The sequence below is a fragment of the Ranitomeya imitator genome, chromosome 6, assembly GCF_032444005.1.
Source record: "Ranitomeya imitator isolate aRanImi1 chromosome 6, aRanImi1.pri, whole genome shotgun sequence".
Classification (NCBI taxonomy): domain Eukaryota; kingdom Metazoa; phylum Chordata; class Amphibia; order Anura; family Dendrobatidae; genus Ranitomeya; species Ranitomeya imitator.
In genome coordinates, this window is record NC_091287.1 from 565,099,143 (window position 1) to 565,111,933 (window position 12,791).

Here is a 12,791-nt window from a genome sequence, read left to right on the forward strand (position 1 = left end):
TCCAAATTCAGGTGACAGTGTCCCTTTAATCTAGAGCAAAATGGGATGAGAAATATAAGGCCAGAAAAAAATGTGCAGTTAACATCACCATCTCCAAGCTTTAGCCACAAACCTCTTTCGTTGGGCAGAGAAGATGGTCCTTTCAGTTTCATCTATAAACCTGAAGAGGTTTCTAAATAGGGTTGCAGATTTTCTCAGCACAAAGGAAGTACAGACATCAGAATGGGTACTGAACTGGAAACAGTTTAATCGGATAATCAATCACTGAGGTATCTCGCAATTAGACCCATTTGCCCCACGGGAAAATGCAAAAGTTCAGAAATTTTTCTCCTTAAATCTTGGAAACAGCTCAGCGGCAATAGATGCTTTGTCCCAGATACGGAACATGAGTTTGGCGCATGCTTTTCCTCCAATTCTGGCAATGCTGAGAAAAAATTGAAGTCTCCATCCATGTTCCCATAAACTTTGATTAGCATCACTGACGGTACCAAGATTTTCAGTGAAGTTAGCAAGATGGCTATGCAGAAAATGTACCTTGATGCTCATGTTGCAACCAAACATTACGTAACACTCCAAGATTTTTCAGACAATTTCAGTGTAATTGTATGCTTGTGTATTTCCAAGATAGTCCACAATAAGGTCTTTCAATGATAACCAAGCATTCTTTTAGAGTTCTGACATTGTCGCGATGAAATGTTCATCTTTGAGGAACTGCCGAATCAGTGGACAGTAAAACACACTGGCTTTTGTCTTTTCAAATGACACGCTAAGAGTTGATAAAATGAGAAACTTGAAAGTTTCCTTCAATTTGCAAAACTTTATCAAATGGCTTCATGTGTTCCTACGGGTATTGCCGTTTCCTCTCAAACTCCAAAGACATATTAAATTTAGATTGGGAGCTCCAGTGGGGACAGTGATGTTGTGTACAGTGCTGTGGATTAATGATGATTAGTGTTGAGCGATACCTTCCTGTCACGATTCCCCTGACCGCTGTCACCAATGGGTCAGGATTCACACCGTGACCGTCACCCCTACGTCACGGGTTGGGGTGCTTTAGGCCAACAGACGGCTATCACATGTGCAGGGGGGCTTATCTTAGTTATCCCTCCACTCCACGATGTGATGAAAAACCACACACAAGGCTATTGACCTCTTAGTTTACAGCAGGGGCTTATTCTAGGTATCCCACTGCTTTTCTATATACCACGAACTGCAGGGATTTATGTATATCTCACTTACAGTACCACTTAACACTTGCAGCTCTCTGGCGCCCCCCTTACTCTCAGGTCAGATTAGGTACTGCACCCTGGGTAATTAGTCGCCAGAAAGGCTGCCTGCTATGTACTGGCTATTGGGCACGCTGCAGCGACGCGATAACTACTCCCACTTAGGCAGGATCAATAATTATCAATGCCGCAGTCGCTTCAGCGTAACCCAAAAGTCAGCACACTCTCGCTGCCACCAGCTTCGATTAAACGGGTCCGAAGCTAACCCAACACAGTAGCGTAATTCTCTTCAAGAGACAGGGTACGGTTTTTAGAGCATGGAGAATGAACTAACATATAATAGTATATCCCATTAAAAAATTAGGCAGTGCTTTATCAAAAATATTTTATAAAGCTGTTACAAATGAGACAATTGTAAATATGTACAAGGGTAATTATAACATAAAGGGAATAAATGAGAAAAAGTAACTCACATGTTCAAAGCATGACAGGCAACCATACGTCCCAGCTCATTTGGACGTGTGCAGGGCTCTTCCAGGAGAAGACAAGAAATCAAGCAGAAAATGACTCCTCAGAGCCTGCCAGACACTTAAAGGGACACCTGAATTTGGAGGGAACAATCTTCAGCCATGGAGGCGGGGTTTTTGATTCACCCTTTCCTTACCCGCTGGCTGCATGCTGGCTGCAATATTGGATTGAAGTTCATTCTCTGTCCTCCGTAGTACATGCCTGCACAAGGTAATCTCCAAATTCAGGTGACAGTGTCCCTTTAAAACATTAAGGCTGTGACATCACAGAAAGGCTGGCTTATCCAGACCCTCCTCTCTCTACATTCTGAGTAAACTTTAAACTATTTCCTCTGATTTCTATAACTTCACTACAAAACATGTCAGAGTCCTAACATACTCCTCATTCATCTTGGATTAACGTGAGCATTCTAATGAGATCAAATATGTCCTATCTGGGATACATATTTACAGAGAAAACCCTACTTCTTTACCAGATGGAGTTAGAAGCCCGAGTTTCATGGGATGTGTAGATACACCGAGTGGAAATACGAATATATATTTTCATGTTCCTAACGTAAACATGGTGCATAATATCGTCCAAAAACCAAACAAAGAATATTTCATGAATTTGGAGCCACTTTTCCAGTTTTAACTAGTGCAGGTGGGAGGGGTGAGGGACTTTCTCGTCCGAGCCTGGAATTTATGACCCCAGGGCAATAAAACCCCCTTCTAGCATACAGTCCGTAGCCCTGAGAGAAACAAGGAGTCAGCTAGGGAAGGGGGGGTTTAGCCCACCTCATGAGCTGAAGAGCAACTAAACTTATATGATATTTCATACCATATCGTGACACTTCCGATATCCAGAAGTATCTGTATCGGATTGGATCGGCCGATATCCCAAAAATATCGGATATCACCGATACGGATACCCGATACCAATGCAAGTCAATGGAACACAAATAGCGGAATGTAAATAAGCCTTTTCTGTCCTTCTACATCCTGTTCCGGAGGGGGGGGCGAAGAGTGTGGGAGGTGCGTGGGCGGACACTGTGAGTGTCTGTGGGCGGGGTCTGTGCGGGCCTGCCGTGGCTCTGTGCGGGCTGCCGGGGCTCTGTGCGTGCCTGCCGGGAGCTCTGTGCGGGCTGCCGGGGGCTCTGTGCAGGCCTGCCGGGGCTCTGTGCGGGTCTATCCATATATCTGGCTGCCTTCACACATCAGGTTTTTGCCGTCAGGCACAATCTGGCGAGTTTTGAAAAAAAAACGGATCCGGCGGAAAAGAACGGATCCAGCAGAAAAAACAGATCCATTTTTTTTCACAACTCGCCGGATTGTGCCTGACGGCAAAAACCTGATGTGTGAAGGCAGCCAGATATATGGATAGATACATCTATGTATCTATAGATATATCTATGTATAAATATATCTATAGATATATCCATAGATATATAATACAAAGGCCGATGTTTCTAAGGCTACTTTCACACTTACGTTTTTAGCAATCTGTTTTGGGAAAAACCGGATCCTGCAAATGTGCTCGCAGGATGCGTTTTTTACCCTTAGACTTGTATTAGCGACGGATGGTCACACATCGCGTCCGTCATGGAATGGATCCGTTGTGCTTTGGCGGACCGTCGGCACGAAAAAAACGTTCAAGTGAACTTTTCTTGTCCATCGCATCCACCATTTTCTAGCACGCATGTGCGGCTGAAACCCCGCCCCATCCTCCCCGGACTTCAGAATGGGCAGCATAGTAACATAGTAAGGCCGAAAAAAGACATTTGTCCATCCAGTTCAGCCTATATTCCATCATAATAAATCCCCAGATCTACGTCCTTCTACAGAACCTAATAATTGTATGATACAATATTGTTCTGCTCCAGGAAGACATCCAGGCCTCTCTTGAACCCCTCGACTGAGTTCGCCATCACCACCTCCTCAGGCAAGCAATTCCAGATTCTCACTGCCCTAACAGTAAAGAATCCTCTTCTATGTTGGTGGAAAAACCTTCTCTCCTCCAGACGCAAAGAATGCCCCCTTGTGCCCGTCACCTTCCTTGGTATAAACAGATCCTCAGCGAGATATTTGTATTGTCCCCTTATATACTTATACATGGTTATTAGATCGCCCCTCAGTCGTCTTTTTTCTAGACTAAATAATCCTAATTTCGCTAATCTATCTGGGTATTGTAGTTCTCCCATCCCTTTTATTAATTTTGTTGCCCTCCTTTGTACTCTCTCTAGTTCCATTATATCCTTCCTGAGCACCGGTGCCCAGAACTGGACACAGTACTCCATGTGCGGTCTAACTAGGGATTTGTACAGAGGCAGTATAATGCTCTCATCATGTGTATCCAGACCTCTTTTAATGCACCCCATGATCCGGTTTGCCTTGGCAGCTGCTGCCTGGCACTGGCTGCTCCAGGTAAGTTTATCATTAACTAGGATCCCCAAGTCCTTCTCCCTGTCAGATTTACCCAGTGGTTTCCCATTCAGTGTGTAATGGTGATATTGATTCCTTCTTCCCATGTGTATAACCTTACATTTATCATTGTTAAACCTCATCTGCCACCTTTCAGCCCAAGTTTCCAACTTATCCAGATCCATCTGTAGCAGAATACTATCTTCTCTTGTATTAACTGCTTTACATAGTTTTGTATCATCTGCAAATATCGATATTTTACTGTGTAAACCTTCTACCAGATCATTAATGAATATGTTGAAGAGAACAGGTCCCAATACTGACCCCTGCGGTACCCCACTGGTCACAGCGACCCAGTTAGAGACTATACCATTTATAACCACCCTCTGCTTTCTATCACTAAGCCAGTTACTAACCCATTTACACACATTTTCCCCCAGACCAAGCATTCTCATTTTGTGTACCAACCTCTTGTGCGGCACGGTATCAAACACTTTGGAAAAATCGAGATATACCACGTCCAATGACTCACCGTGGTCCAGCCTATAGCTTACCTCTTCATAAAAACTGATTAGATTGGTTTGACAGGAGCGATTTCTCATAAACCCATGCTGATATGGAGTTAAACAGTTATTCTCATTGAGATAATCCAGAATAACATCCCTCAGAAACCCTTCAAATATTTTACCAACAATAGGTTAGACTTACTGGCCTATAATTTCCAGGTTCACTTTTAGAGCCCTTTTTGAATATTGGCACCACATTTGCTATGCGCCAGTCCTGCGGAACAGACCCTGTCGCTATAGAGTCCCTAAAAATAAGAAATAATGGTTTATCTATTACATTACTTAGTTCTCTTAGTACTCGTGGGTGTATGCCATCCGGACCCGGAGATTTATCCATTTTAATCTTATTTAGCCGGTTTCGCACCTCTTCTTGGGTTAGATTGGTGACCCTTAATATAGGGTTTTCATTGTTTCTTGGGATTTCACCTAGCATTTCATTTTCCACCGTGAATACCGTGGAGAAGAAGGTGTTTAATATGTTAGCTTTTTCCTCGTCATCTACAACCATTCTTTCCTCACTATTTTTTAAGGGGCCTACATTTTCAGTTTTTATTCTTTTACTATTGATATAGTTGAAGAACAGTTTGGGATTAGTTTTACTCTCCTTAGCAATGTGCTTCTCTGTTTCCTTTTTGGCAGCTTTAATTAGTTTTTTAGATAAAGTATTTTTCTCCCTATAGTTTTTTAGAGCTTCAATGGTGCCATCCTGCTTTAGTAGTGCAAATGCTTTCTTTTTACTGTTAATTGCCTGTCTTATTTCTTTGTTTAGCCACATTGGGTTTTTCCTATTTCTAATCCTTTTATTCCCACAAGGTATAAACCGCTTACACTGCCTATTTAGGATGTTCTTAAACATTTCCCATTTATTATCTGTATTCTCATTTCTGAGGATATTGTCCCAGTCTACCAGATTAAGGGCATCTCTAAGCTGGTCAAACTTTGCCTTCCTAAAGTTCAGTGTTTTTTTGACTCCCTGACAAGTCTCCCTAGTGAAAGACAGGTGAAACTGTACAATATTGTGGTCGCTATTTCCTAGATGCCCGACCACCTGCAGATTTGTTATTCTGTCAGGTCTATTAGATAGTATTAGGTCTAAAAGTGCTGCTCCTCTGGTTGGATTCTGCACCAATTGTGAAAGATAATTTTTCTTGGTTATTAGCAGAAACCTGTTGCCTTTATGGGTTTCACAGGTTTCTGTTTCCCAGTTAATATCCGGGTAGTTAAAGTCCCCCATAACCAGGACCTCATTATGGGTTGCAGCTTCATCTATCTGCTTTAGAAGTAGACTTTCCATGGTTTCTGTTATATTTGGGGGTTTGTAACAGACCCCAATGAGAATTTTGTTACCATTTTTCCCTCCATGAATTTCAACCCATATGGACTCGACATCCTCATTCCCTTCGCTAATATCCTCCCTTAAAGTGGACTTTAGACAAGACTTTACATAGAGACAAACCCCTCCTCCTCTCCGATTTTTACGATCCTTTCTAAACAGACTGTAACCCTGTAAGTTAACTGCCCAGTCATAGCTTTCATCTAACCATGTCTCGGTTATTCCCACTATGTCAAAGTTACCTGTAGATATTTCTGCTTCTAGTTCTTCCATCTTGTTTGTCAGGCTTCTGGCGTTTGCGAGCATGCAGTTTAGAGGATTTTGTTTTGTTCCAATCTCCTCGCTGTGGATTGTTTTAGAAATGTTCTTACCTCCCTTCTGAGTATGTTTTCCTGGGTCTTCTTTGTTCAAGTCTAATGTTTTTCTTCCCGTCCCCTCTTCTTCTAGTTTAACGCCCTCCTGATGAGTGTAGCGAGTCTTCTGGCGAATGTGTGATTCCCAGGTTTGTTGAGGTGTAGTCCGTCTCTGGCGAGGAGTCCATCGTACAAGTAATTCACACCGTGGTCCAGGAATCCGAATCCTTGTTGTCTGCACCATCGTCTTAGCCAGTTGTTTGCATCAAGGATCCTGTTCCATCTCCTGGTGCCATGCCCGTCTACTGGAAGGATAGAAGAAAAAAAACTACCTGTGCATCCAGTTCCTTTACTTTCTTGCCCAACTCTTCAAAGTCTTTGCAGATTGTCGGTAGGTCCTTCCTTGCCGTGTCATTGGTGCCAACATGTATCAGAAGAAATGGGTGGACGTCCTTGGAGCTGAAGAGCTTTGGTATCCTATCGGTCACATCCTTGATCATCGCACCTGGAAGGCAGCATACTTCTCTTGCAGTTATGTCCGGTCTGCAGATGGCTGCTTCTGTGCCTCTCAGTAGTGAGTCTCCCACCACCACCACTCTTCGTTGCTTCTTGGCTGTACTTTTTGCTGTCACTTGTTGCTGTGTGCCCTTTTCTTTTTTGCTTGCTGGTATTGCTTCATCCTTAGGTGTGCCATCTTCATCCTCTACAAAGATTTGATATCGGTTCTTCAGTTGTGTGGTTGGTGATTTCTCCATGGTCTTCTTGCTTCTTTTGGTCATATGCTTCCACTCATCTGCTTTTGGAGGTTCTCTGACACTTTTTTCACCTTCTGTGACCAGTAGAGATGCTTCTGTTCTGTCTAGAAAGTCTTCATTCTCTTTGATGAGTTTCAAAGTTGCTATTCTTTCTTCCAGACCCCGCACCTTTTCTTCTAAAAGGGCCACTAGTCTACACTTCTGACAGGTGAAATTGGATTCTTCTTCTGGTCGATCTGTGAACATGTAGCACATGCTGCAGCTCACCATGTAGGTTGTCACATCTGCCATGTTGCTCCTAGATCCTGCTGACTTGCTGTGTGTTTTCCTTCTTGTGTAATCTACTCAGCCAAGCTCTCTTGCAATAATGTCCTACAGGCAAAAATTCTCAGGCTTGAATCCCTGGTTTGGTGATGCTTTCCAAGCAGCTGGTCCCGGCTGTACCCAACGATCTTTTAGCTTAGGGAGACTCTTCGCTTTTCCCAGAAGGCACCTATGCACATATGCGTTGAAAAACTGCATCACCGCCCACGTCGGGGCACAAATTTCACAACGTGCGTCGGTACGTTGGCCCGACGCATAGCGATGGACCCGTACTGACGCAAGTGTGAAAGAAACCTTAATGAGAATTTAATTAAAAAAAAAAAAAAAAAAACAGAGTGGGCTCCCGCACAATTTTTTGTGCCAGAGGGGGAAAGCCGACGGCCGGGGGCCAATATTTGTAGCCTGCTATGAATATCAGCCCGCAGCAGTCTGTGTAGCCTTTACTGGCTATTTAAATAGGGGGACCCCCCAAAAAAATAACGTGGGGTCCCCCTATATTTTATAGCCAGAAAGGCTACGTAGACAGCTGCGGGCCGATATTCATAGCCTAGAGAAGGGCCATGGATATTGCTGCTCCCCCCCCCCCCCCCGTCTACAAATACCAGCCCCCAGCCTCCCCAGAAATGGCGCATCTGTAAGATGCGCCAATTCCGGCACTTAGCCCCTCTCTTCCCTCTACCGTGTAGCAGTAGGATATGGGGTAATAAGGGGTTAATGTCACCTTGCTATTGTAAGGTGACATTAAGCCGGGTTAATAACGGAGAGGCGTCAATAAGACGCCTATCCATTATTAACCCCTTTCTGACCTCGGACGGAATAGTACGTCCGAGGTCAGAAGCCCCGCTTTGATGCGGGCTCCAGCGGTAAGCCCGCATCAAAGCCGGGACATGTCAGCTGTTTTGAACAGCTGACATGTGCCCGTAATGGGCGCGGGCAGAATCATTATGTGCCCGCGCCTATTAACTAGTTAAATGCCGCTGTCAAACACAGACAGCGGCATTTAACTACCGCATCCGGCCGGGCGGCCGGAAATGACGGCATCGCTGCCCCCCGTCACATGATCGGAGGTCGGCGATGTTTCTCCATTGTAACCATAGAGGTCCTTAAGACCTCTATGGTTACTGATCGCCGGTAGCTGTGAGCGCCACCCTGTGGTCGGCGCTCACAGCACACCTGATTTTCTGCTACATAGCAGCGAACAGCAGATCGCTGCTATGTAGCAGAGCCGATCGTGCTGTGCCTGCTTCTAGCCTCCCATGGAGGCTATTGAAGCATAGCAAAAGTTAAAAAAAAAAAAAAAAGTGAAAAAAGTAAAAAAAAAAATATAAAAGTTTAAATCACCCCCCTTTCGCCCCAATCAAAATAAATCAATAAAAAAAAAAATAAAAAAATCAAATCTACACATTTGGTATCGCAGCGTTCAGAATCGCCAGATTAAAAAAAAGCATTAACCTGATCGCTAAATGGCGTAGCGAGAAAAAAATTAGAAACGCCAGAATTACTTTTTTTTGGTCGCCACGACATTGCTTATCTGCACCAAAATTCTCTCATTAAAAACGTCATCTCGGCACGCAAAAAAAAAGCCCTCACCTGACCCCAGATCACGAAAAATGGAGACGCTACGAGTATCGGAAAATGGCGCAATTTTTTTTAGCAAAGTTTGGAATTTTTTTTCACCACTTAGGTAAAAAATAACCTAGTCATGTTTGGTGTCTATGAACTCGTACTGACCTGGAGAATCATAATGGCAGGTCAGTTTTAGCATTTAGTGAACCTAGCAAAAAAGCCAAACAAAAAACAAGTGTGGGACAGCACTTCTTTTGCGATTTCACCGCACTTGGAATTTTTTTCCCGTTTTCTAGTACACGACATGCTAAAACCAATGATGTCGTTCAAAAGTACAACTCGTCCCGCAAAAAATAAGCCCTCACATGGCCAAATTGACGGAAAAATAAAAAAGTTATGGCTCTGGGAAGGAGGGGAGTGAAAAACGAACACGGAAAAATGAAAAATCCCAAGGTCATGAAGGGGTTAATCCAATAGTAATAAAGGGTTAATAAAACACACACATTAGGAAAAAGTATTTTAATATTCTTCATTTAACCATACTTACCCTACTTCAGCGCCTGCAAAAAACTTAAAATAAACCGTATACTACCTGTCCGCCGTAGTCCAATTAATAATGAGTGTCCCACGACGATCTCCCCATAGAACAGTGACATCGGGTGATGTCACTGCTCTATAGGACCCTCAGTGACACACTGACAGGAGACAATGGCTCCTGCAGTGCATCACTGAGGTTACTATAGTTCAAAGTCTCATTTATGGCAATTGCTGCGTGGGAAAATTTCACACAGCAATGCCAAAAGTGAGACTAGGGACTATTTTTTTTTTTTTTACAGAATACAGGAGGTATACAGTGCGGAAGGATACCTTCCTCCCGTCATTGTGTTCCTGGAGCCCCTGGAGAGTGGTCACATCAGCTGATGCTGCCGTTCTCCACGGGAGATCGTCGTGGGACACACGTGGATTTCTGCGGACAGGGAGTATATTGGTTGTTTTTTATTTTAATATTTTTTACAGATGACACTGGCTTCGGGGATCAAAATGACAAGTAATGGTGAGTATGTACTCTATGTTTAATGTACTGTATGTCTGAATGTATAGCCCGTACAGAGCCCCGGCAGCCCGCACAGAGCCCCAGCAGGCATGCACAGAGCCCCCAGCAGGCCCGCACAGAGCCCCGGCAGCACGCACAGAGCCCCCGGCAGAAGGCACAGAGCCTCCGGCAGCCCACACAGAGCCCCCGGCAGTCACGCACAGACCCCCGGCAGGCACGCACAGACCCCCTGGCAGGCACGCACAGAGCCCCCGGCAGGCCCGCACAGAGCCCCCGGCAGGCCCGCACAGACCCCAGGCAGCCCGCACAGAGCCCCGACAGGCCCGCACAGAGCCCCGACAGGTCCGCACAGATGCCCCGGCAGTCCGCACACAGCCCCCGGCAGGCACGTAGACCCCCGCCAGCTCGCACAGAGCCCTGGCAGGCACGCACAGACCCCAGGCAGCCCGCACAGAGCCCCGGCAGGCCCGTACAAAGCCCCGGCAGGTCCGCACAGACCCCCGACAGGTCCGCACAGACCCCCGGCAGGCACGCACAGACCCCCACGGTCACGCACAGACCACGTCCACACACACACACAGACACGCAGTCTCCGCCCACACTTCATTATAGTGCATCATTGCACTATGGGAACTTCCGATTCCGATATCGCAAAAGTATCCGAACTCTGTATCGGAATGCTCAACACTAATGATGATAGATACGCGAGTAAAATAAATAAAGTAAAAATTAAAGCTGTGAGTCCCAGGACATTTCAGCCTCATAGCTTACAAACTAAACAAGGCTCTTTTCTTTATTGCCAAAATAGTTTTCTCCAAGAATCCTGGTCACAGTTGAACTCAGGTAATTATAATTTGGGTGCCTGTAATTTTTTGCTTATCGCATTACCCCCATCCTGAAGACAATAGTTTATTATCAATGTTAATTCTATGAAAAGTTATGATTTATTTGTAAAACATTTCCTCACATGGATCAAAGTTTCTCTACTGTGTGACTTTTTTGATGCTTACCAAGACATGTGCTATCTATAAAGCACTTCCCACATAGTGAACATGAATATGGTTTCTCTCCTCTGTGACGTTTTTCGTGTTTATCAAGACTTTGTTTGCCTGTAAAGCATTTCTGACAAAGTGAACAGGAGTATGGCTTCTCGCCTGTGTGTGTTCTCTCATGACTAATAAGACTTGATTTAACTATGAAACCTTTTCCACAAAGCGAGCAGGAATATGGCTTCTCTCCTGTGTGTGTTCTCTCATGTACAATAAGACCTGTTTTAGTTGTAAAGCATTTTCCACATTCTGAACATAAATACGGCTTCTCTCCGGAATGAACTCTATTGTGCGAAACAAGATCTGCCTTCCCTGTAAAAGACTTCCCACACATTGGACAGGAATAGGGTTTTTCGCCAGTGTGAATTTTCTGATGAATGACAAGATTTGATTTTGTTGTAAAGAATTTCCCACATTCAGTACAAGAATATGGCTTCTCACCTGCATGCGTTTTCTCATGTGCAACAACATTTGAATTATATTTAAAACGTCTTCCACATATTGAACATGGAAACGGCTTTTCTCCTGTGTGGCTTCTCTCATGTCTACTAAGACTTGTTCTATCTTTAAAGCAAATCCCACATTCTGAACATGAATACGGCTTTTCTCCGGTGTGAATTCTTTCATGACAAACAAGACTTGTTTTATCTTTATAGCTCTTCCCACATTCTGAACATGAATATGGCTTCTCTCCTGTGTGGATTTTCTGATGTTTGACCAGATTAACTTTAGTTAGAAAACATTTACCACATTCGTTACATGAAAACGGTTTCTCTCCTGTGTGAATTTTTTGATGTGCGACCAGATTAAACTTACTTACAAAACATTTATCACATGCAGGACATGAATACGGTTTCTCTCCTGTGTGAATTCTCTCATGTCTAACAAGATCAAATATAGTTACAAAACATTTCCCACATACTGGGCATGGAAATGGCTTTTCCCCAGTGTGCCGTCTCTCATGTATAACAAGATTTGTTCTTTTCGTAAAGCACTTTCCACATTCTGCACATGAATATACATTCTTTCCTGTGTGAATTTTCTGATGACTAACAAGATTTGGTTTTGTTGTAAAAAATTTCCCACACTCAGAACATGAATACGACTTCTCTCCTGTGTGACTTTTCTCGTGTGTAAGAAGATGTGATTCATCTGGAAAACACCCCCCACATTTTAAGCAGGTGTACGGTTTCTCCACTGTGAGAATAACTGCAAACTGTGATTGAGCAGGAGACGGTTCTTCTTTTTTAGAAGAATTTTCTGTATTGTGAAGTCCTGGATTTACATTAAGGTTTTCTCCTGAGGAGGGCTGTATGATATCTTCAACTTTACAATTGCGCGATAACAAAAAGATTTCCTTTGAATTTCTACTGAGGGTTTCTGTTAAGATTAAAAGATATATTGGTCTATTTTATGTTTTAGACACATTTGACAAACTTAAAAAAAATCATATTAAGGGTATTCATCTATTATTGGACAACCAATTATTAATTCACTCTATTTGCGGTGTAAAATGAAAATAAAATGTATACATATCTACCGAACCAGTCTTGTGACATAAGCATGTGACCACTGCAAGCAATCTGAAGCTGCCGCTTGGCTGCGACCTTCACAATTACGTCTGAGCAAAAGAAACAC

At 43.8% G+C, this 12,791-nt stretch overlaps 1 protein-coding gene across 1 annotated transcript in view; it reads right to left on the bottom strand.

The window, feature by feature from the left end:
* Positions 1-12,791, bottom strand: part of LOC138643204 (zinc finger protein 585A-like) — a 62,838-nt gene that overhangs the window by 31,094 nt on the left and 18,953 nt on the right. The window contains exon 5 of the mRNA XM_069732051.1: positions 11,259-12,533. Coding sequence (XP_069588152.1) covers positions 11,259-12,533 — 1,275 coding nt within the window. The remainder of the gene's footprint in view (positions 1-11,258; positions 12,534-12,791) is intronic.